The 25,777-nt window shown below is 43.8% G+C and overlaps 2 protein-coding genes across 13 annotated transcripts in view; one reads left to right on the forward strand and one right to left on the reverse strand.

Annotated features, from left to right (window-relative positions):
• The window catches only part of Armh1 (armadillo like helical domain containing 1), a 43,750-nt gene extending 34,797 nt beyond the window's left edge, over window positions 1-8,953 (reverse strand). For 2 of the 10 annotated variants that reach the window (XR_015452620.1, XM_087214772.1), the window contains exon 1: window positions 3,837-8,946. The gene's annotated coding sequence lies outside the window, so the exon portion shown is untranslated. Of the gene's footprint in view, window positions 1-3,836 lie in introns of all 10 variants that reach the window. The other 8 variants (XM_087214774.1, XR_015452617.1, XR_015452618.1 and 5 more) reach the window with 8 other exon arrangements.
• A 166-nt stretch (window positions 8,954-9,119) lies between these two features.
• Tmem53 (transmembrane protein 53) overlaps window positions 9,120-25,777 on the forward strand; it is a 32,949-nt gene continuing 16,291 nt past the window's right edge. For 2 of the 3 annotated variants that reach the window (XM_004872889.4, XM_004872890.4), the window contains exon 1: window positions 9,120-9,282. In XM_004872889.4, coding sequence (XP_004872946.2) covers window positions 9,198-9,282 — 85 coding nt within the window. In that variant the 5' untranslated portion in view covers window positions 9,120-9,197. Of the gene's footprint in view, window positions 9,283-10,594; window positions 10,615-25,777 lie in introns of those variants that run through there. The other variant, XM_013068537.3, reaches the window with a different exon arrangement.

Here is a 25,777-nt window from a genome sequence, read left to right on the forward strand (position 1 = left end):
CCCCCCCCCCTTCTGCTTCTTCCTTCTTCCTCTTCTTTTCCCCTTCCCTCTCCCCTTCCCCCTTCCTCCCTCCTCCTCCTCCTCCTCTTCTTATCACAGTGCTGGGGATTGAACTCAGTATCTTGCACATGCCAGGCAAGTAGTCTATCACTTAGTGGGAAATGGAAAGAAAATGTTCAAATGTGAAAGGGGAACAAGGGAGGTGGGAGGGGGAAAGAAAAGAAGGGACAAGGAAAAAAGAGAGAATAGAAGGAAAAAATGGAAACAAAGCTTTTGTAAATAAGGAGGGGAAGAGGGGTCGAAGTGGGGGGGGGAATGGGAGAAAAGCAGCAAGATATATCATGTACAGGTACAAATCCTCTATGACAAACATCATTATGTATATCTAAAATGTACCAATAAAGGTTTTGGTTCAAAATAAAAAAAGTACTCTACCACTGAGTTACATTCCCTAGCCTGTCTTTTCCCTCCCCTCCCTCCTTTGCCTTTCTTTCTTTCTCTCTCCTTCCTTCCTTCCTTTCCTTCCTTTGTACCAGGGATTGAACCCAGGGCCTTTGCACTGAGCTACACCCTCAGTTTTTTTTATTTTGAGATAGGCTAAGTCACTAAGTTTCCCAGGCTGGGCTCAAATGTGTTTTTCTCTTGCCTCTGCCTCCCAGAGTACTGGGATTACAGGCTTTCACTTCTTCCCTTAAACCCTTGCTCAATCCCTGAAAACCCTAATACATTAATAAAAAAAAAAAGTCTTTCTGAGACTATTTGTCCCTCAGTCTTCTACACTTCACCTTTCTTCATCTCTAAGTTTCTCCATGAGCTCCCTGTGGCCCACAGGATAAAATCTAAACTCAATATGGCATTGCAAGCCATTCAAAACATGGCCCTGCAGGGCACGGAGGAACCCTCCTGTAACCCCAGCATTCTGGGAGCCTGAGGCAGGAAGACCGCAAGTTCAGCCCAGCCTGGGTAATTTAGCAACTTAGTGAAACACTGTCTCAGAAAAAAAAAAATTAAAAAGGACTGTAGCTCAATGCAAAGGCCCTGGGTTAAATTCATAGTACAAAACAAACAAACAAACAGCTGAAACTAACCTCATTTCCAGTCAATTCCACATTACAACAGACCTTGACTTCTCAACTCTCCAGGCCTTTCCATGGCCCTCTGCATCTCTCAAGGCTGCTTTGCCTTCAGGAATAGCCAGCTTCCTTTCTGTCCTTTGGCAGAGTCCCTAAAACTACTAGGGGTTCTCAGTTCTCTGGTCCCATCTACTTCACCCCTTCCTTTGCTGTGCCATAAAACTTAACCTTTTTCTCACTCTAGAGTATGAGTTCCCCAAGGGCAGAGGTTACTCTTCTCTGTGTCCCCCGTGCCTGGCATAAAATAATTGTTTAATAAATTTCTACTGGGTGAGTGAGTGGAGATCAGCCAGCTCCTATTTAGATGGTTATGTCTGAGTGTCCATGATATGTAGGTCTATAAAGCTACCAACTTTCCAAAGCTGCCATGTGTGGAGTGGCAGAATCTTCATCCAAGAAGGCCAGCGGAAGGTCTATGAGGCATTTTACAGCTAAGACAGGAAATAGCGATGTCAGCAGTGGTGTCATCTTTGGACTCTGAGGACAGGGATTCAGTGCCATGAATGGTCAGTTAAATTGTAATTGGAGTGAACTGTTCTTCTGCAAACCATAATGTTCTTTAGCTGCAGCCAAATGGCATTCAAGAAGGGGAGAAAATTTTTTGAAATGTCAAGGAAATTATTTCCAATTTGGTGCTCACAACCAGAGACTCTAATGATCAGTGGAAATGAGAAGCAAACAAATTAGCACTAATGGAAAATGGCTTTTGGAAAAGAGGATTTAATTTATAGTCAACTGATCATGGCATGCAGCATGCAGTAAAAGTCAGCGCCACCAGCTTGATCCCAAGAACTGGAGCACACATGGAATGCCAGAGAAAAATGTGTGGATGCCATCATGCTTATTGGAGTCTCTCTGTAAGTGGGAGCCAATTAAAATAGTCATTATTTTACCTTGGGGAGAAAATGGTGTGAAAAATCAAGGCACATGAAATTAAAATCCAGATTAGGAACTGCGGTCCTAATTGGTTGGTTTATGGCCTCCTAACCTTGGCAAGGTCTTCCGAAAGGACAACCAACCTACTTAGTCTTCAGCCAGAGTGGCCTCTTTGCTTTTAATTTCCTCTCCATCTTCAGAGGTGATTAATAAATCTGGACTCATCTATAAATCATTCTATAGCAGCCAAATGGTTCTTTTTCAAGCAGGGAAACTAGAATCACAAAATCTCAAAAACTCCAGCTCCTATGTTAAGCCGAAGGTCCTTAACAACAAGAGAAGGTATTAAATATCAAGAGGTCAATAGATCTTGTTTCTAAATTTTCCAAAAAGATTTGTTCCCCCTAAACATACATACACATTTGTAAACACAAGAAGCATCCAAGGTGTGGGCTGTAAGACTGACTCCCTGTCCCCGCTGGCCTCAGAGACAAGGTAGTGGTTACTATCTCCTGTTTTTGGAGGTTTCACATGCAGGATGAGGCAGAGGCTTTCTCCCTGTTTACCTAACTCTGCTTCCTCACTCTCAGGCCTCCATTCAGAGAGAGATGATACATACAGTCCTGCTTGGCTCAGAGCAGAGGAGCTGTGAGAGACTGCGACACGGTGTGAACAGCAGAATGCACTTACATAAGCCTGAGGGGAGCAGCCTCCTATACACCTTGCCTATTACTCCGAGGCTACAAACCAGGACTGCATGCTACTGTACTGCATACGGTAACCTAATGGCAGGCATTTGTGTATCTAAACACGTGTAAACACAGCAAAGTACAGTAAACATAGGGTTGAGGGGCTGGGCTTGTAGCTCAGTGGGCAGCACTTGCCTTAGTAAGCTCAAGGCCTTAGGTTTGAGCCCCTATACTACTCCCCACCCCCAAAAGCTATGAAAGATAGAAACGACAGAGCTGTACAGGGCACTGATCATGAATGGAGGCTGCAGGGCCGGGAGCTGCTCTGGGTGAGTCAGCGAGTGAGTAGTGAGTGAGAGTGAAGGATGGGGACATTTCTGCACACTACTGTAGATTTTACAACTAGGCTACACTCAATTTCTTTCTCTCACATGCTTTCTCTCTCCCTTTCTTTGATACAGGGTCTTGCTCTTTATAGTTCAGGCTGGCCTCAAACTCACTGAGATTCTCCTGCCTCAGCCTCCAAGTGCTGAGATTACAGGTGTGTGCCACCACACTTGGCAGTCCTGGGGATTGAACCCATGGCTTTCATACTTACCTACATCCCCAGCTCTTGTTTTTTATTTTTTATTTTGAGACAGGGTATTGCTGAGTCTCTAAGTAGCCCAGGCTGCACTTGAACTTGTAATATTCCTGTCTCAGCTTCCCAGCACACTAGAATTACAGGTGTGTGGCACCACGCCCAGCTACATTAAATTTATAAAACAATATTTTTCTTTCTTTCTTTTTGTTTTGTGATACCAGGGACTGAACCTATGGTCTTTGTACTGACATCCACAGTCTATTTTTAAAATTTTGAGTCAGGGTCTTGGTAGGCTGCCCAGGCTGGACTTGAACTTATGATCTGCCTGCCTCAGCTTCCTAGAGTACAGGTATGCATCACCACACCTGGCTTTTATTTAATAACAAATTAACAGCTGGGCACAGTGGCACACACCTGAATTCCTAGCTACTCAGGAGACTGAAGCAGGAAGATCTCAAGGTTGAAGCCAACCCGGGCAGTGCAGTGAGATCCTGTTTCAAAAGAAAAAGAAAAAAAAAAAGATTTGGGGATATAGTTCAGCAGTGCAGTGCTTACCTAGCATGTGTGAGGGCCTCTGTATTGGTCAGCTTTGCTGTTACTGGGACAAAATACCTGACATCTATAACTTAAAGGAGAGGTTTCAGAGGGTTTAGTCCATGGTCAGCTGGCTCCAAGGGAGAATCATCATGGTGGAAAGGCATGGAGGAGCAAAGCTGCTCACTTCATGGAGCCTGGAAAACAGAATAGGGAACAGCACCAGAGAGGAAGGGGCCAGCGACAGATATAGTACCCAGGGTCACGCCTCCATGACATACCCGGACAAAGGGAAGTATGCTTTCTAATTCCCTAGGCAGCTCCCAAGCCAAAGGAGTTGACAATGCAGTTTAACTGTTACAGCCTGTGTCCAGTCCCTGGTACCCCCTCCCCCCAGCGTTAGAACCCTTGTTTGGATATACACCCCCCAAAAGGCTCAGGTGTTAAATGCATGTTCCCCAGTGCACAGTGGTACTGGGAGGTGGTGGAGTTTCAGGTCATTGGGGCTTCCTTGGACGGGGATATTGGGACTCTGACCCCTCTCTCTCTGCTTCCCACCTGCCACAAGGTGAGCAGCTTTCCAGTTGCATCCTTCCTACCAGTGTTAGCCTCACTGCAGCAAACCATTAGGGCAACCAACCAGGGCCTGAGAACTCTGAAACCATGAGGTTAAGTTATCTCAGGTTATATTTTATATAATGGAAAGCTGAACAACACAACGCACTTAGCTTACTGTTACTTCACTTTATAAAATTAAGTTTTGAAAACTATTTTATTCTTAATACTTAGCTTAAAATATACACTGAATACCTGTAATAAAAATATTTTCTTGCTTTATATACTCTAGGCTTTTTTTAACTTAAAAATTAAAATTTTTTAACTTTTTAAACATTTTTGTTAAAAACTAAGACCTTGTACAGCCCAAGCCTATCACAGAGTCAGGGTCATCACCTCCCTATCTTGTGACATTGGAAGGTTTGCAGGGGCAATGGCACATATAACACCTCCAGTAACAGCAACATCTTCTGGAGTTCCTCCTCAAGGACCTGTCTGAGCCTCTTGAGCAGATGTCACTCTTTGCAGAGTCCATGGTGGTTTGCTTGGTTTGAGTCACACTAAATTGTCCAGACTGGCCTCAAACTTTTGATTTCCCTGCCTCAGCCTCCAGAGTAGCTGGGATTACGGGCATGGGCTACCACGCCCAACTTCTTTTTCCTCTTCCTCTTATTTATCATAGATTTGTTTGTAAGCAGATAATGCACTACGAATACCCCTCTCTATTAAAAAAAATTTTAGGGGGGTACAATGGGGATTGAACCCAGGGCCTTGCATAAGCTAGGTGAGTCTACCACTGAGCTATGGTCCTAGTCCCATGTTTTCAACTTTTTGTGTGTGTGTCATACTGGGGGTTGAACCCAGAGGTGCTCTACCACTGAGCTATATTCCCAGCCCTTTTTATTTTTTATTTTGAGAGAGTCTAAATTGCCCAAGCTGGCTTTGAACTTGTGATCTTCTTGCTTCAGCCTCCTGAGTGCTGGGACTACAGGCCTTTGTCCCTGCTCTTGGTTTGTTTTCAACATTTATTTATTTATTTTTAAGACAGGGTCTCGCTATGTAGTTCAGGCTGGCCTTGAGCTCACTATGTAGCCCAGGCTGGCCTCAAATTCACAGTGAACCTCCTGCCTCAGCCTTCCAAGTTCTGGGATTATAGGCATGCACCACAATTCCCGGCTTGTTTTCAACTTTTAAAGAAGCTTATTGAGGTCTGCAGAAACTTCTACTAAACCTATCCCTGTGAATTTTCTTGGGATTCTCCTGTCTTCTGTAGTTTCCTTTTCTCTTGCTTTTTCCTCAGTTTTATGTTTGCCAGATGATAAGAATTTTTCAGTTCTCTTATAATCTTATAGGACCACTGTCATATATGTGACCCATTTTTAACTAAAACATTTTTGTGCAACACACAATTGTAGATACAAACATTCTGCTCCAAACTTCCAGCCCAGCCAGAGGATGCCCTAACCTTCACTTCAGTGCAGGTGCATAAGCACTCTAATTTGTCACTTTCTTCTCATAGACCCTCCTGTTCCTACTCATACTCTCTCCACAGTCCCTCCTGTCATTCATCACTTTCCTACAGATTCCATTTGCCCCCACGTCTCCCCACAGACCTCCTTTCCCTCATCTCCTTTCTGTGACACCCTCTGGCTTCATCCTCTTCCCAGACTTACCCTCATTCTCTACTCAGATTGCTTTTTTCTTTCCCTACACTCACTTCTACCCCAACTCCATTCCCAGACCTAACCTCACACTCTCCCTACAAAATGTAGCTTTGGGTCAAACATAGTCTGCCCACCCTCTTCTCACACCTTCATGGCTCATCTCTGGCTCACTTCTCCCTCCTTCCCTTCCTAGCCTTCTTTTTCTGCCCTTGATAGTTCTCATTCCTGAATAGGTCTCTTTCATCCTGTTTCTCCAGTTCCTCTGCCCATCTCTAGCTTGTGCCCAGAGCTAGCTCGACCCTGGTTCTCCACTTCTGCAAACCACCCTTGCTTGGAGGCAGCCTGTGCTTTACACCCTAGATGTAAGGATCTCAGGTTTGGAAGGGAGGCTAGTGTCTCCTCACCTAAGGCTAACCTAGTTCCTTATTCCAACTGCTCAGAAATCTGTCTGCTTCCTTAGTCATCTCACTCTCATTCTCCAGGGCTGCTATTTCAATCTTTGTCTCCATTTTTTTTTTTTTTGGTGGGGAGGGTCTTGCTAGGTTGCTCAGGCTGGTGTTGAACTCATTTTTTTGCCTTAGCCTCCTAAGTACCTGGGATTACAAGTATGCACCACTTTGCCTGGCTTTTCTCTGCTCTTTTCACCATTACTCTGCATCTCCAATCCCATTCTCACTGGCTGATATCATGTCTCTATTTCAGAGAGAAAATAGCAACTGTCAAAGAGAAATTCCCACAACTTCCTGTCATCAAACCCACCAAAGTAGTAAAGTCAACACACGTTTCCCTTCTGCCACATACAAATGTCCCTCTACCCTTAACTGAATTTCTCCATCAATGTTGTGGATCTCCTTTCTTCTTGTTTCAAGGACACCACTCTCCCAACTATCTTATTTTCCCTATAATTTAACCTTTTTCTTTTTGCTGGATCTACGCCAACAGTATCTCTCCCATCTCTTTTTTTTTTTTTTCCATTTTGTTGTTGTTGTTTATTTGTTTTTTGAGACAGGGTCTTGCTATTAGGTTGGCCTTGGACTCATGGCAATCCTCCTGTCTCAGCCCCCCGAATGCTGGGATTACAGGTGTATGCCACCATGCCTGGCTCTCTTTCTTCTCTTAAACAGCCACACTTCTTTGCATGCTAGGCAAAGAAAGGGTGCTCTACCACGCCTATACTTCTTCTTCTTCTTTTTTTTGGTACCGGGGATCGAACTCGGGCCCTTGTGCTTTCACAGCAGGCTCCTAGTCTAAACTTCTTAAAAGTGAATTTCACATACAATCTTTACTTCTTCCTCTTCTCAAGCCACTGTAATTAGACCTCTGTACCCATCATTCCACTGAAACTGAACTTGCAAAGGTTACCAACTTCCTTGTTTCTAAATCCAGTGGCTTCCTTCACACCTTATTTTACTTGATTACTCATCAGGCTTCAACACTTTCCTCCCTTGGCTTCTGAGACACCATGGTTCTCTAATGATTATCTTCTCACCATCTTGGACACTTCATCTCAAATACCTGCGTAGGCCTATCCTTCTTTACCAGACCCTCAAACCTGGGTACTTCTCAGCACTCTGCCCTAGGCCCTCTCCTCTTTTCTACATATGCCTTCTGGATAAGCTTAACAGATCTACTGGTGTAGTTGTCATCTACAAGGCCCTACAGACCCGACATTTCTACTTCCAGTTAAACTCATCTTGTGACTCCAATCAGGCATATTCAGCTGCCTCCTTGATACCTTGAACTGGATGTTCTACAGGCACCTCACATTCACCGTACCCAGAATGGACTCCTAAAAGTCTTACTTCCTCTCCTTCCTGTCTAAACCAGAAAACTAGAAATCATTCTTCATTTCTCCTATTTCTTTCTTTCTTTTTTTGGTACTGGGGATCGAACTCGGGACCTTGCACTTTCGAGGCAGGCGCCAGAACCACTGAGCTAAACCCCCATCCCTCTCCTATTATATTTCAAAACATATGTCTGATCATTACTCCCCTGCTTAAGGCCCGATGACTGCCTACTGGCTCACAAAAAATCTAAGCACTTATGTTCATAGGTGTAAAATGCATTGGATTTTTTTTTTCATCAGCAAAATCTATCTATAAATTTAAGGCTGAGTTTAACATTCTCTAGGATCTGGCCCTGGCTCTTCAAAGGTTTCTCTCATATTAGTCATTCCCCTGGCCAGAGACCCTTCATGTAATTTTTGTACTCACCCCTGACTTTTCCTTCTTTGGGTGTTTCCAAGGAGTCTTTTTTTCAAGTCTCCAAGTCTTTCAAGGCCCAGTTTAAGAACCATCCCCATTACCACAATGTCCCTTCTCTCAGACTCTGAGCTCTGACTCTTCTAAACTATTTATTCCCCGCAGAGAATTACATTTGGTTCATATATTATTTGTCTCCCTATCCTGTTAAGATTTATAGTCAGGGCCAAAAGCTGGATCCTCAGAAGAGCCCAAGGAACCTTACTTAGCCCACATCCAGCCCATAGACGGTCATAAATGTTTGTTAAATGCGTGGACAAACGCAAAAAAGCTGTACTTCTTAGTACCTTGGTGCCTCCACAAACAGGGCATTCTGTAAAGTCATAGTTTAAGACCTTCTATCCACCCACCCAGTCAGCTGCCTGGACTCCACTGGGTGGAGGATGGGTCGGCACGCGCCGCCGAGGCCGTTTTGTACGGTTTTCTACCTCCAGCCCTCGAATCTGCGGCTGGTAGAGGATGGTAGAGGTAACTAGACGAGGCAAGTCAAAGTGCACTGTCTTCCGAAGGGTAGGGTAAGACGCGGTGGCGAGAAGAGACCCTTAGCATTCCCAGGATACAAAGCTCTGTCGCCGACTCTTCCCTACACAACAGGGTGGTTGTGGGAGACTCTTCCTGACCGGCGTCCCCCCTGCCCAATACCTGGTCCGGATCTAGAGAGTTAGCCAATGACTGCGGGCCAAAACTAAGGGAGGCGGGACCTGGTTGCTATGGCAGGACTAGTAGGCATCTGTGAGAGGCTCGGAAAGACTCGGTTGTTGCTAGAGGGGGAGGTCACAGAGGGCGGCTCTGGGATTGGGCAGTGTCGGGAAGAGGGTGGAGAGGGGGCGGTGGCTGGGCGGTGCCCAGGATGCGTTCAGTTGGTGCGCTGGTGCGCAAGCCAGAGTTCCGGTGGTAGGCCCATGCGGACGGCCGGTGCCTTCACCATGGCCCGTGCTGAGCTGGACTACACAATCGAGATCCCGGATCAGCCCTGCTGGAGCCAGAGTATGAAACGAGGGTCGGGTCCAGTCTTGGGGAGGTGATCTGACGACTCTGTGGGTCGTGAGCGCAGCTTAGCTCCGCCCGCCTCGCTGTCCCGCCCCTTCCTAGGGTCCCTCTGGTCCTAGAGTTTGAGGGGCGGGGAGAGCTCCGCCCCCTGTGGGCCCCGCCCCAGAACTGTCCTTTCTGAGTCACGCCTCTTCCCTGCGTCTGCTGCTTGGTCTGGGTCCTTTTTCCTGCTTTGTCCGCCTGGGTTTCTCAGGCGCATGCTCTTTCTGAGGCTGGAGGCTGTCTAGGGTAGAGTCCCTCCTAATTCGTTTGTATGGGTCCGGGCTCCCCACTTCTCCCTTGTGGAGAAGTTGCGGCTAGGGGTACACAGTACCCCTTCTCAGTTGCAGCTAGGGATACACAGCATTTTCCCACAGGAAGGCAGTCTTTTTTTTTTTTTTTTTGGAAAAGCCCAGGACTCAGAACCTCTAGCCCTCTCTCCACTCTTTTTGGCAGTGATAACAGAGCAGTCTCTGCCCTCGAGTAGAACACTGTTGAAATCTTGACTCTCTCTTCAGTGGCTGAATTACCTTTGGTAAGCTGCCAGCTCTGGACTTGAGTTTCCGCCCCAAAATGAGGGTAACGATAGTAAAATCCCTCAGGGTTGTTGGTTGCACAACTAAGAGATTATTTGTGTAAAGGATCTGGCATTGGGCCTGACATGGAGTGAGTTTAGTAATTGGTATTTAGGATTAACATTGTTTTCCCCCCTACAGTCATAGCATTGAAGAAAGATGTGTGTGTGTGTGTGTGTGTGTGTGTGTGTGTGTGTGAGGCTCCACAAAATTAATAGCTATTAAAGCAGGCCCTTCTCCATGGCTGTGCCTAAAGAATGGAAAGTTGTCCCTGTTGGAAATTTCAGTAGAGGTCAGCCTGGATCCCAGCATGTCTCTTGCCTGCATCACTCCAGCATTGCTTTCATGCCTCCAGTCTCACTGCCAGCAGCTCAGCCTCTTAATATTGGTATCACAGTGATCTTAATGCAAGGGTTTGATCTTATCACAGCTTTTCATAAAATCTTTTAGTGGCTTCTTATTGCCTTCAGGATAAATCAAGTCTTGATTCCTTAGCATGATGGGATTCAAAGTCCTTCATAATTTAGCAGACCGGGTTTATCTCTTTGATCACTATGTCCTTCCACTTTGCAGTGTGAGTTTTCTGTTCTGGCAACACCCAATGCCTTGTGATTTCCTGCATGCTTTTTGGCCTTTGTTTCTGCTCTTTCCTGTGCTGGAGATTCCCCTCCTTTCTGCTGCCCAGCACTGCCCCCTTGCTTGCCCAGCTTACCAGGTAAGGCTTCGCGCAGATGTTGTTTCTTTCATGAGAGCCTTCCCAGACCCCTCTGGTGGCATCTTGTGTTCCTTGGCTGGAGTCTAGGAGAAGGCAGCTCCTAGCCTCCCAAAGAACAGATGGCTTTTTCCCTACAGCTGGATCTGTGCTTTAGAGGTTTTGGACTTATAGAAGTAAAAATATTTATCATCCTTGGAGAGCCTTAAGCTGAAAAGGTCTGGAACTGCCTTCTGCAGGGTCAGGAGGGCCTATGTGGGCAGCCTGATGGTCTTGGTTCTATCTCTTACTGCTTCTGTGTCATTGGCAAGTTATTGAACCTCCCTTGAGCCTCAGATTCATCCACTGAGAAGTGGGAATACTAGTAAAGCTTACCTTCCAGGCTCGTAAGAATTGACAAGGCAGTGGGTGGATGTGTTTGCCTGGGACAGAGAGGGTGCCCTGCTAGTCCCTTTCCTCCTTTGGGCCTCCTTCCCTCACTATTTCAGGAGGCTGGGGTTTAGAACTGGAAGACATCTCAGAGGGCCATTTTGTCTTGCATCCTTCCGCTACCATGAGTGCATTCCAATGCTAGCAGACCTTCCCTATGGCACACTTCCTCTCTAACAACCTGGCCTGTTGGAAGCAACTGGGATTGTAGAAAGGCACTTCCCTTTCTTGAACCATAATAGGCTTTCCTGTCATTTCCGCATCCAGGTCAGCAGTTTCATCCTGGCCTGGGTTAGTTGCTGGGGCGTCACAAGTGATTAATGCACAGGCGCTCTTCAGGGAGCTGTGGTTTTGGGGTGCTAGGGTTTATAAGCAGGTGGTTTCAAAATGATGTGGTCACTTCAGGGCTAGAGAGTGAGGTGGTGGTTACAACACAGAGCAAATAATTGCTCTTCCTCTCTTCGAGACAGCTTTATGACTTCCATAGTCTCTCTTCTCCAAGGAAAACACCCACCTCCAGGGCTTTTCATTGTTCTTCTGATTTCCTGCCTCCTGACCAGTTAGTTCTTCATGACCTTTTCTCTCTTGGCACATGTTCCAGAGTTAAGTGGAGGTGAAAGAACTTCTCAGAAGAGGCTGGGACACTGTGATCCCTGAATCCATTTGCTTCCCCTGTGCAGAGTTCCACCAGGCTAACATGGTTACACAGAGTGACAGAGATTGTCTCTTTTGCTGTTACTGTTAATGGTGGAGAAGTATGTAGGATGCACATATTTGGTTTTTGGAGTAGCTTTCCCTCATATTTAAAATCAGAACTACAAGGGCTAGGGATTTAGTTCAGTGGGCCGTGCCTGCCTGGCAAGCGCAAGGTCCTGAGTTCGATTCCTGGTACCAAACAAAACAAAAACAAAAACAAAACAAAAAATAAGAACGACAGAGCCCAGCACTGCTGAGAGTTGACAGAGGTGAGCAGCTGATGTTGGTACTTCAGTCAGATGGAAGACAGCTGAGACCGGGGTCACAGGGAACCCTGGGCTTTTTGGGCCAGGATGGGATGCACTGGAGCTTCCTACTGGGAGTCCCACCAGCCATCAGCTGTGGCTGCCCATGCCGACGGTAGTGTGCCTAGGCCTTTGACCTGGAATCTGCCCTTCCCCGCATTTTCTTGGGCCAGTGGTTCTTGTGCTCCCTTTCATTCCTCCGGGAGCTCCCACAGCACTGTATTAGCCTGTTGTGGTGCCTTTAAAGGTTTTACTCACTGTTGCCAGGGCTTGGCAGGGATGAGGTGCCAAATGAGCTGCCTGGAATCACTTGGAAGCGTTGAGGGCCCAAGCTAGAATTGTTCTGACATTAGACTCAGCTGTGCTAACTCTCCTTCCCTCCAGAGAATGTCAGCTGGGTCCTACCCAGGTCCTTTCTGTTTTTTTGTAGTGCTGGAGATGGAAGCCTGGGCCTCTCACATGCTTGGCAAATTCTCTACCACTGAGCCACACACCCGTAGCTCAGATAGTCTTTTTGAAGGCATCTCGTGCTGCTGTCATGTTCAGTTAACTTTTTTTTTTTTTGAGACAGTGTATCACTATGTAGTTTAGGCTGGCCTTGAACTCCTTGTGTAGCCTAGGCTGGCTTCTGACTCTGGGGGATCCTTCTGCTTCAACCTCCTGAGTGCTGACATTACAAGTGTGCACCACCACGCCTGACTCTGAACATTTTTAACTCTAATTCATTTATAGGATTAATGAGGCTGGGGCCCTGGGGCAGAGACAGGGATCTTGCTTTTAGAGTAAATTGAAGGCCTCGGGTGGATCATAGAGAGGGGAAGTGAAGGATTTTACACCTCCAGACTTTATTGTGAGCCTGCTCTTTTACTAACCATTGGCTAGGGTCAAAAAAATACAAAGCCTTTTTTTTTTTTTTTTTGGTCCTGGGGATCAAACTCAGGACGGGCTTGCCAGGCAGGTGGGGCGCCACTGAGCTACATTCCTGGCCCACAAGCATCATCTTAACCCTCAGGAAGCTGTTACTGGCACCCGGGAAACAGTGCTGAGGTTCTGACGACCATGGGGGGCCCTTGTGGGGACTGGAGCTTGGAGGGAGGTCTGACAGATTCATGGTGAGCAGCAGAAAGTGCAGAGATAAGGCCACTAAAGGGGGCCATGCAGTGGAGTTGATACTGAATGATGGGATCCAACAGATAGATTCTAGGCTCTTTGTGTACGATGAGCAAAGAATTGCAAAGTGTGTATCTGTTACAGTTGAATGGGCCAGTAATAGTCTAGGTTTTGGTGTACAATGAGGAAAGAATTGCCCAACATACACCCAATAGTAAGTAGTAACTACATTTATTGAAGATCATGGGGAAGGTAGCAACAGGAAAGGGGAAGAAAAGGGGCCAATAATTCAGGATTTCACAATTTAAAAGCCAGATATCTCACCTTTTGGTGCCTCCCACTGAATCTCTCACTGGTGCCTAAGGCATGACTATCTCCTAGGCTTTTATGTTATTATTATTTTTTTAATCTCTCTTAGGATAATGATAGCAGCAGTAACTATAGGGTGCTGTTTACAGTTAGATGGAAGGAAGGGTATGACTCTCTCAGATCCTTTGTTTCTGACTGTACTATTCCCTCCTGAGAGCCCTGATTCCTGAAAATTGTTGAGGGGAGTTGAAGTTGGAAGTTTTGTCTTTTATAGCTACTTCCAGCCGTATAGAGGTATTGGCCCCTACCTAGGTAGAGACCTAGAAACCCTATCCCTGACTGATCTATGAGTTCAGGGGAGTTGACCCTTTCCTCTGAAGATTTCTTGATGATCTATGGGTGTGGAAGCAGGTTCTGATCATGAGTTTTGGTCATCACCAGTAGTTTGATGTCTGTCAAACAAGAAGTAACAAATTTGACTGAGAGATTAAGTATGTAAGATATAAATAGTAAGGGTATGAGAAGCATTAATAAAGATCATGTCCAGGTCAGTAACCAAGACCCCCAATTCCATATATTTTGTCAGGATATCCATGACTGAAATAGATTTTGAGAGATCTTGGAAACCAGTTTTTGTGCTGTGTCTCTTACTATTCAGACCTATTGACAAAGGCAGTATATTCTTCTTTTAGGAACAAACCTAGCCCCTTTGTTGCAGTATTAGGAGACTTAGTCCTCTCTGAGGTTGTACAGCCACTGCTACTAGTGAGTTTATCTGGTTTTGAAGGAAGGCAATACTCTGGGCAAGTTTGCCTAGGCTGTTGAGTTCTTAGGTAGTGGTTGATGATAGGAGAAAAATGTGATTAGCTCTAAGGTCTCATGTAGGTAGTCACTATTATCTTTATTAGAGGCAATTTTTTGAATAATCCAGGATGATCACAAAAGAAACAGGAAGGACCCTAAAGATGTGATGTTGTAACTTGGAACAAGGACTTCAAGTATATCAAACAAGAGAGTAGCAAGACTAACCACACAATTTACTTAGAGGGAAGAAAATGTTTTACTTATCTAGTTTAACAGGTTGGTTGATGTTTTCTTTTTGAAAAGAAACTTGAGGTTGTCTGCTGTTTTGCAAATATATGAGGTCTGCGATCTCTCTCCTTTGTTTTCTGGTGTCTCAGGCAGCTTGAGTATTATCCTGGAGAGGTGACTCTAGCTATGTATTCCTTGTACCTTAATGACAGGAATCGTTAGAAGGGTTGTATAAGGGCCTTTCCATTTTGAGGGTAACTTAGTCCTGAGGTGCCCTCTTTTCAGATGGCTGCATGTACATGTAGGACCAGAAAGGCATATTTGGTGTTTTTTTTTTTTTGGTAGCGGGGATCAAATTCAGGTCCTTGTGCTTGCGAGGCAGGTGGCAGAACTACTGAGCTAAATCCCCAGCCCAAGAAAGGCATATTTGGAAATATATATATATGTATATATTTTGTTGTCTGTTTTTTTTTTTTGTTTTGTTTTGTTTTAGTATCAGGGATCAAACTTGGGACCTTGCGCTTGTGAGGCAGGCACCAGAACCACAGAGCTAAATCCCCAGCCCTATATTTATTTATTGATCCTCTTCCCCTGGGCAAGTTGGAGAGCCCAAGTAAAGGCAATAAGTTCTCCCTTTTGAGAAAAGTCCTAAGTTGGAGTCTTCTTATTTTAGTGACTTAGGTAGGGCTAACCATGGTGTAACCTGTCCTCCTAATGGTGTCTTTTATGAAACTGCTGCTATCAGTGAACTATGTGCTAGCTCTCCCTGGCAATGGCTGGTCCTTCAGGTCAGGGTGGCTGGCACAATTCTGGGCAATGGTTTGTTCTACCTGTTGGTGATTTGGGAGGAGAGTGGTTGGATTTAGAATTGTACAAGACCGAAGAGAGACATCTGGGTTTTTGTTTGTTTGTTTGTTTGTTTTTGGTTTTTTTTACATCGGGTTTTTAATAAGGATGATCTGGTATTTAGTGAGCCTTTCATCTACAAATATCCCTTGAGTTTTAACAGAGCCCGAACCTGGTGTAGGATTAGAACTAAGAGATTTTAATGGAAACAACACTTTTGTAACTAAGGAGGGGAAGAGGAAGAGGGGTCAAAGGAAGGGGATGGGAAAAAAGAAGATATATCATGTACAAGTACAAATTCCCTATGATAAATGTTATCATGTATATCTAAAATGTACCAATAGGGCCAGGGATTTAGCTTAGTGGTTCAACCACCTGCCTTGCAAACTCAAGGTCCCGAGTTCAATCCCTGGTACCAAAAATAAATAAATAAAATAAAATAAAATAAAGTGTACCAATAAATGTTTTGCTTCCAAAAAAAAAAAAGAACAAAGTGATTTTGGCCCAAGATTATCCTGGGCTAAGAGTGCCATAGAGGCTGTTGTTCACAGGCAGCTGAGCCAGCCCTGTGTCACTGCATCTAGTTGCTTGGAAAAGTAGTCAGCTAGTCAGTTTTCCTGGCCCAGATGCTGAGTTAACACTCCAGTGGCTGTTCCCTGTTTTTTAACCATGAAGAGAGAAAAAGGCTTAGTTAGGTCTTGGATTTCTAATACTGCAGCCTGCATCAGGGCCTGTTTTAAGGCTTTGAAGGCTTCTTGAATGGCCACTGTCCATTTCAAGAGTTCAGTCCTCAAGTTGCCTTATATAAGGGTTTGGCTTTTATTAAAAAATAGGGTATCCATATGTGGTAGAAGCCCACCATTCCCAAGAAAGCCTTCAGCTGCTGTTCAGACTCTGGAGGACCCAGATAGCAATTTGCTTCTGTTCTTCTAGAGGACAGTTGTTTTTGTCCTGATGTTAAAAGGTATGCCAGATATGTCACTTTTTGTTGAGAAATCTGGGCCTTGTGTTGGGACACTTTGTAACCCTTTTTTGTTAGAAAATTGAAACTCTTTTTTTTCTTTTGGTACCGGGGATTGAACTTGGGTCCTTCTGCTTGTGAGGCAGGCGGCAGAACCACTGAGCTAAATTCCTGGCCCAGAAAATTGAAACTCTTAATGGTGTTTTTATTAGGTAACTCCTTGGTGGGGTTACAAATGAGGAAGTCATCGGTGCACTGTAGTAGGCCTCCCTTTTTGAATGTTAAGTTTTCAGGTCTTGAGCTAACAAGCGAAGGGTATCTCTAAAACCCAGAGGCAAGATATTCCAGGTATATTGTTGGCAAAACCCTATTTGGGAATCTTCCCATTCAAAGGCAAATAAGTATTGGGAGTTAGGATCCACAGGGATAGAAAAGAAGGCATCTTTGAGATCAAGGACAGAGAACCATTTAGTGTCTCCTGGGATCTGTGCCAAAAGAGTATATGTGTCTGTTACTAATGGGTGAATAGGTACCATTGCCTCAATGATGAGTGAGATTTTGTATTAGGTGCTAGTTCTCATTTTTTTTTTTTTTTTGTACCAGGTATCGAATTCAGGACTTTGTGCTTCTAAGGCAGGCAGTGGAACCACTGAGCTAAATCCATGGCCCTTGGTGCTATTTCTCAATGGCTTGGCTGTTAATAAAATGAGTGTATTGCATGGGCACCAGAAATCCTGTAGTCAAAAATTTGTCAAATGTGAGCCCCTGCCTAGCTTCTTTTTTTTTTTTTTTTTTTGTACTGGGGATTGAACTCGGGTCCTTAAGCTTGCAAGGCAGGTGGCAGAACCACTGAGCTGAATCCCCAGTCCTGCCTAGCTTCTTTTTGAAGGTAATACTGTCTTCTGTGAAGCTGTAGATTAGGGTCCTTCAGCTGAATGACTACTGGAGTGACCTTGATAGCTCTCCCAGGGTGCTGTCATACCATCTTTGGACATCAGCTCTGGGTGAAGAAATTGGGTCCCATGGAGTCAGGCTGGCTGGGTCCCTAACAACTAGGATACCGGTTGCCAGAGGTTTGAATGACAGAGTGGCCCTGAGCAGGGAGAGTATATCTCTTTCACTTACTGGTATGGGATATTCTGGAATCATCATAAAAGCAGCTTAGAAGAAGAAATCGTCCAACTTTCAGTTTAGAGTGGGGGTAAACAAAGATGACAAGCTAATTTCTTCAAGGCCCATAACAACTTTAGAATGGGATGAAAGCTTACCTTAGTGAGAAATTAGAATTGAGTGAGATGCCCTAATATCACTGTGGCTTGCCTGCTACATCTAGGATCATCCAAGGCTTCTATAAGGTGATGAGAACATCCTTGTGTGGGGGCCACGCAGGCCTCTTAAGGCACCGTCATTTGCTGTCTTAGTATTTTTTCCCTGGCCACCATGGTGGTGAATGACCCCATCTGTCTCTGGGATTGAAGGCAGTCTCTCCTGTAACGCTGAGGGTCTTTTGTGTTCTGAAAGGCCTGAGAAGCATTGGGTGGTTTTAGAGGCTACTTCTTTGTCTAGTGCCCAGGTCTCTTGCACTTGAAGTACTCTGACTTGCTTTTATCACTCTTTGGAGTACCTCAGTTTGCCTTAGCACTATGGACTTCATATCTATTATGGCATGCATGGCTTTAGCCTGACTTTTTCTATCTCAGCTTTTACTTTGTCATAATTATTAAAGACTGGATAAGCCACATTGGCCAATTGACCACCCTGTTTTTGTGGGCCCTGTTAGAGTTTCTGAGTTTTCTCCTAATATCTGGAGCTAGTTTTCTTTCTTTCTTTTTTTGGTACCGGTGTTTGGACTTGGGACCTTGCACTTTCGAGGCAGGTGGTGGAACTGCTGAGCTAAATCCCTGGCCCTGGAGCTAACTTTCTAATAAAATATTGTCCTAAGATAATCTGACCTTTTCTAGACTCTGGGTCTAAATTTGTATATTTATGGAGTATCTTTTTAAGCCAGAATTGCAAAACAGCTGGTTTTTCTCAGAGCCTCGACTGATAGACCTGCATTTATTCTATTGCTGTGCAGCAAGAAACCAGGACGAGGGCCAGGGATTTAGCTCAGTGGCACTGCTCCTGCCTTGCAGGTGCAAGGTCCAGAGTTTGATCCCTGGTACCAAAAAGAACAAAACAAAAAACCCAAACCCCAGGATGAACTGGATATCTTGCCAGGTCAGGTCAAAAGCCATCGTTAGCCGGGGATTTAGCTCAGTGGTTTCACCACCTGCTGCGTGAGCACGAGGACCTGAGTTCGATCCCCCGTACCAAAAAAAACCCCATTGTTAGGGGGCCAGGGATTTAGCTCAGTGGTTCCACCGCCTGCCTCGCAAGCGCAAGGACCCGAGTTCGATCCCTGGTACCAAAAAAAAAAAAAAAGCCATTGTTAGGGGGCCAGGGGTTTAGCTCAGTGGGTCCACTGTCTTCCTCTCAAATGCGAGGTCCAGAGTTCGATCCCCAGTACCATAAAAAAAAAAAAGAAAAGAAAGCCATTGTTAGGGTAAGGAAACCATCAGCAAACTTTTTAGAATCCTCAGGAAATCTACTCAGTTGTTTTTTGTATTGTTGAATATCCACAACTAAAAATGAGATTCGTTGAGAACACATTTAAACAGAGTCAGGTGGGATGGATGAAACATACCCCAAAATGAGGCAAGAGGTGTTGTGGGAGAGGCCTATCCCTAGGTTAAACCCTGACCCATTTGAGGGGACATTACAGCACCTCTCTTGGTAGTTCCCTAGCCTTTTAGCCCTAGGGTTATGACCTGATAGGGCTGAATTCTATGTCCAGCTCAGAGCATCCTCTAATAAAACTGAACTCCTTGGGGGCCAGAAGTATTTGGCTTTCTGTGGGCACTGGCACCACATCCTTTTTTTTTTTTTTTTTTTTTTTTGTACCAGGGATCAAACTTGGGACTTTGTGCTTGTGAGGCGTGCGGTGGAACCACTGAGCTAAATCCCCAGCCCTTCCTTTTGAACCTTTGGATCTCTCCCTATGACCACAACCCATCTTCTGGATGAGGAGTCTGGAGCTGGGGAACTCTACTGGCTGGACAACTCAAGCCAATTATAAAACTGCCTAGTATGAGGCCAGGGATTTAGCTCAGCGGTACTGCTGCCTGGCTTGTAAGTGCAAGGTCAGGAGTTCGTTCCCTGGTACCAAAAATAAAACAAAACAAAACGAACTAGTATGCCTGTCTGAAGAGGGGTAATATTCCCCACCCCCCCACCCCGAGTGGCCCCAAAGACCCTGATAATTTCTTTTTGCTAGATGAATATACAAAAGGTTGTGTGTCTGGTGACAAAAGTTCACAACAAAAAGTCAGGCACAATGAAAATTCAGTCAGCAAACACAAGGTTACCCATCCTTTTAGTTTAGACAAGGACATAAACTTGACACTACCATTATCACAACAAAAGCAGAATCAAATAGAATGAGGAGAGAAAACTAATATTAAAGAAGTGACCACAAGAGGAGGTAACCATAGGTCAGTTCTAGGACCCAGAAGAGAAGCAGTTGCCTCAGCCGAGCCACTGTGAAAACTTTTAAAATGTACAAGTTTGCCTTTTTGTTGCACATGCAAGGAAGCACTCTGCTTTTCAATTCTTTTTTTTTTTTTTTTTTTTTTGGTGCCAGGGATCGAACTCAGATCCTTCCGCTTGCGCAGCAGGCGGCGAAACCACTGAGCCAAATCCCCGGCCCTGCTTTTCGACTCTTAGGTTTGCCCCCAGTTGACCAGACCAGAGAAGCCAAAGAATTTGAGTTTGTTGATAGATGAAAGCCTGGGCATGGGGGAATGCAGAGACAAGAAGAGAACTGGAGTTCCCTCAAGGGAAGAGGAAAGGAAAGTAAACTGTAAAGGGCATTCACTCAGTGTGCCCCATAGACAGCCTTGGCACTACCTAAAGGGCCACTCAAATCTATGCAGTCTAGGACATGCTTCCAGCTGTATCCCCCAGAGAGAAGCAATAACATCAGGTGGACTGGGCCCGGGTTTCTTGGTCCCTTGAGAAACATCAAGGAGGCTGCTGGAGGACTCTGTGCAGGCCAGGGCATCCTGATCCCAGTTCCCCAGTTTCTGTGAGAGCCATGAAACTTGTTCTCTGCCTCATTTATGCAGCTGGTGAAAAAGGATCTGCATGCTGTGAGGACCATCAGCAAAATATAACCCCAACCAATTGGCAGGAGCCTTCTTCCCCGCTGCAAGGCTGGAGCTTTTCACTCCACAGTTGGTCATCTCCAAATGGTGATTAGATGAACCATTCGCCCCAGGAATCTGTCCCATGCACCCAACAAAGGAGATGAGAGAGAGAGTTGCCCTAAGTGGGGAGTAATCTTCCTTTTTAGCTGGGCTTCTTGGCTACTGATGTCTGGTGTTGTCTGTTGTCTCCTGGCTGGCTTGCCAAATGATGCCATGAGATGAGTCCAACAGATAGATTCCAGGCTCTTGTGTACAATGAGCAAAGAACTGCAAAGTGTATGTACAATGGTAAATGAAAAGCAGCTACATTTATTGAAGATCATGGGATCTGAGAAAAGTGTGGCATGAACAGAAGAGTGGTGCCTGGATGACAGGAAAGTAAATAGTACAGCACACAAATCAGCCTTTCTGATTTTAAAAGATGTGTACCTTAGCCTGGGTGCCTCTCATTGGATTGGATCTTCAGGTAAGATTGACAGGAATGATTGGGAGAGTGCTGAGTCATCTCAAGGGCTTTTCAGTGTGCAAGACTTTCCCAGAGTTCATTCTGATGTAACATGTATGAGATGCAGCCCATATTTATGAACCTCTGACAAAATTTGAGTAGGGGAAAAGGTTACCAAAGGTCAGGTTGTGAGATCTAGCAGCATATACTCTTGCCTAGAGCTTCAGAGATTTCTACCTCTCTTATTTTATTTTATTTATTTTATTTTCTACCTCTCTTAGATCAGTGGAAGGGAGGATTGGCCCTGGCGTTTTGCCCAAACTCACCTGGGTGAAGGGGAGTGGTTTCCTAGGTCCCATTGTGCTACTGTACTGAGTGGGTGGAGAGGGCAGAGTCCTGGGAAGAGGTGTGATGTGCTTTGGGTGTGGAGGATGAGTCTGAAAACCTTAAGAGCTGTCATGAGGCAGGCCTCAAAGACCCAGGAGAAAAGTCAGATGAGACTTGATTCTCTTCTTGTCTGTGGGAACCCCAGAAATTATCACCACTGCTGTCGTCTTCCTGAGGATTTTTATTTTTGAATTGTCATTTCTTTTCTTTCATTAATTAATAAAAACCCTTTCAAAGTGCCTAGTCTATGCTAAGTGGTGTATTAGGCCCTGCACTCGAAGTCCAGACCTGATGCACAGTTGCAGGCCTCCTTTTCTCTGGTGTCTGTTATCCCTGCAGTATTGACCATGCCCATGCCCTATCCCCATGCCAGTCTTCTGGGAGTTCCTTTCATTATTTTATTAATTCTCACCATCACTTTGTGAAGTAGGGGTACTCCTAATCTTGTTTCATGGGCAAGGAACAGATCTGTGGGGGAGGCGAAGTGTCTTGCCTAAAGTAATTCCAGATTTCAGGTCAAGAGCCTTACTCCAGAGCTTGTGCATGCAAAGACTTCAGTTGCCATTAGGAAGGACTGCCTGATGTCATTTCTAGGGAACAATGAAGGACATGCACAAAGAAAGGGGTGTCCATTAAAGTATTTTTATTACAGCCCCAAATTGGAAACAACATCATGTCCAATAATGGGAGATTGGTCACCATAAATTATGAAACATTCTACAGCCGCTCTGCAGCCACTAAAAATAATGGTGTAGAAATATATAAACTGACAGGAAAAGATGTTCACAATATATTGCTAAACGGAAGAAAGCAGATTACAAACAGTATGATTCCAATTTTATTAGGCATTCATTTTCTGCTTTTTCCACAGTGAGCATGCATTACTTGTGAAGTAAAAATAATTTCGATTTATTGAACTCTTTCTCTGTGCCAGGTACTTTGGTAAGCCCTCACTAGTTGTTATCTTATTGAATCCTTTGTATTACTATCCCCATTTTACAGATATGGAAATTTGTTGTATTTTATTTTTTTTTTAGTACTGGGGATCCAGATATGGAAATTTAAACTTAGAGAACTTGCTCAAGGTTTGTTTCATAGTTATTAAGTGGCAGAGGCAGAGATTTGAACCCAGATATGTTTCATACAATGTGTACTCTTCAATACTATGCTACTCTACTATGCTGTTACTTCAAAAAGTAAATTTTAAATAAAGTAATTAGGCTTAAATATAAGAACAGTGAGACTCTAGAAAGTATTTCTGAGGAGCAGAGAAAATTGAGGATCCTTTTATCCTTTGCATTTTTTTTTTTTGGTACCGGGGGTCAAACTCAGGTCCTTGCACTTGGGAACCACTGAGCTAAATCCCTGGCCCCCTATGTTTTTTTTTCAGGGATTTAGCTCAGTGGATTCACCGCCTGCTGCGCAAGCGCAAGGACCCAAGTTCAATCCCTGGTACCAAAAGAAAAAAATAGGGTCTTTGTGTTTTGATTCTAGCTTGCAAATAAAAGTATGTACTGTATTAGAGACCCTTATGCATTGTCAGCCCTCTCCTTTGTCTTCCCCATATGCCCCGGGGATATACACAATCTAATTTATGCCTTAGTTTTATGACTTGAACCGTTGTACAATATACGAATTTGTAATTCTTGTATTTTCAGTGTCATTGTTATTTGTTGAGAAATTCCAGATGACAGGGAGTCTGGGAGATTAAATTGTTTTATGGTTTGCTCAAGAAGTGCCATGCTAGAAAAGAATACTGCATTGCCAGGGGGCTTCTGGGCACCCTTGACTCCTTTGCTTTCCCTAACTGCTTTGACTGGACCACTTCTGTTGTTTTTCAAATAGCGTTTTAACTCTTATTACACAAGTAATGATGACTTTAAATCTCTTTTTTCCCCTTTGGTGCTGAGGACTAAATGCAGGGTCCTGTGCATGCCAGACAAATGCTCTACCACTGAGCTCTATTTCTAGCCCCATATTGATTTTAGAAAATTGGTAAAATATAATGAAAAAGAAATAGCTTCTAATTTCAGAAATAATTGCCATTAATATTTGATGTATATTTTCTGTGCATAAAATATATTTGTGTATATTTTTATTTTACTTTATATTTTATTATTTTCAGAATTAGGGATTGGACCTATGGGTGCTCTACCTCTGCACTCAATCCCCAGCCCTTTTTTATTTTGAAATAGGGTCTCACTAAGTCACTAAGTTGCCCAGCCTGGGCTGCAACTTGCTAATCCTCTTGCTGCAGTCTCCCAGACTGCTTGGATTATCGATATGTGCTACCATGCCTGGTCCCAGCCCTTTTTATGTCTTATTTTAAGACAGGGACTTACTTAGTTATCCAGGCTGTCCCTGAATTTGTAATTTTTTGGCCTCAGCCTCCCAAGTAGCTGGGATTGCACAGGTGTACTACTATGCCCAGATAGATACACACACAGACACACACACACACACACACACACACACACACACTTACTTTAAAGGATATTCTGTCATTATACTGTTTTGCAACTTGCTTTTTTCACTTAATATATTACTATTTTTAAAAAATAACATTGAGAAGCGGGGTGTGGTTGTGCACACCTGTAATCCCAGCACTCTGTGAGGCTGAGGCAGGAGGATTACAAGTTTGAGCCCAGACTAGGCAATTTAGTGATTTAGCAAGACTCTGTCTTAAAATTATTATTATTATTATTACTATTATTATTTTTGGTACTGGGGATCGAACTCAGGTCCTTGCACTTTCAGGGCAGGCAGTGGAACCACTGAGATAAATCCCTGGCCCTCTGTCTTAAAATTATAAAAAAATATTATATTTTAAAATTTTTATTTATTTTTTTGGTGCCAGGGATTGAACTTGGGACCTTGTGCTTGTGAGGCAGGTGCCAGAGCCACTGAGCTAAATCCCTGGCCCTAAAAAAAATATTATAAAAGGGCTGGTAATGTAGCTCAGTGTGACCGACCTGGTTTCATTTCCCAGTACTGCCCCCCCAGTAATAAAAATGAGAGAGAGAAAGAGAGAGAGAGAAGAAAAATTGAAGTACAAGTTTTTGTGTGGACATAGGCATCTTGGGTGTATATCTGGAGGTGGAATTTCTGGGTCGTATAGTAACTATGTTTAATTTTTTTTGAGGAATCACCAAACTTTTCCAAAGTGGCTATACCATTTTATATCCCCAACTGTAGTGTATGAAGATTTTGATTTCAACACATCTTCATCAATACTTACTGTTGCAGGTATGGTGATGCATGCCTGTAATCCCAGCCCTTGGGAGGCTGAGACAGGAGGATCACTAAGATTTCGAGGCTAGCCTGGGCTGCATAGTGAGTTCAAGGCAAGCCTGAACTACATAGCAAGACTTTGTCTAAAAAAACCACACACACACACACACACACACACACACACCCAGAAGAACTTACTATTATCTAATGTTTTGGCTCTAACCACACTAGAGGCATAAAGTGATAAAACCTCATTGTAGTTTTGATTTTAATTTCCTTTATGACTATGATGTCAAACTTTTTTTTCATATACTTATTAGTTGCTTGTTATCTTCTTTGGAGAAATGTATATGCAAATCTTTTTCTCATTTTGCGCCATTCTATGGGTGTTTTTTCACTTTATTTTTTTATTTTTTATTTTTTTAATGTATAACTTTATTATTCACTAAACACACACATATACAAAAATTAAAATTATTCAAAGAAAAGCAATGCAAGGGAAAGAACTATAATAATATTCAAATATAATAGAACTCAACCAAAGCAAAACTGCAAAGTGCTTAAACATTTTTCCATATAATTAAAAAAAAACATCTCAAGCATTTACAAGACATCAAAGGATGTGATTTGTTTTAGAAAGATTTTCAAAACTAATACTGAACAAATAGTGATCTGAAAAAAAATTCTAATTAACTAGTAGACTCCACATAGGCCAAAAATTTTTTTTAATTTAAATTTCAATAGTCATGTGACATGTGATGGAAATATAATCTGAGAAATATGTTATTAGGCAATTTCATCTGTGTGTATCGCAAAGTACCACACAGAGTGCCAACTTCTAAGTGCAAACTGAGAAGGTATACATAAGTCATCTGTGATGGCCCCTTGATATTATCTACATACACAGTTAAACATGAGATACATGAGGCTACCACTGGCATAGCAGCACACTGTTTTACAGTAAACTTTTATATAAGTAGGATTATGTTCTAAAGGATGTTAAAAGCATAGCATGTTATGATAAGTACCTAAAACAGTAACAATTATTTATCACATTATCAAGAACTGTGTACTGTACATAGTTGTATGTGCTTCTTCTGGAAACACACCCTTCTCTCCTTTGATCTCAGTGACTCTTCCTTCCCAACCCACTGATGAGCTCCAGTCT

Source organism: Heterocephalus glaber, unplaced genomic scaffold, assembly GCF_053883595.1.
Source record: "Heterocephalus glaber isolate CG9 unplaced genomic scaffold, H.glaber_assembly_v1.0 deba00001451, whole genome shotgun sequence".
In the NCBI taxonomy this organism is placed as follows: Eukaryota; Metazoa; Chordata; class Mammalia; order Rodentia; family Bathyergidae; genus Heterocephalus; species Heterocephalus glaber.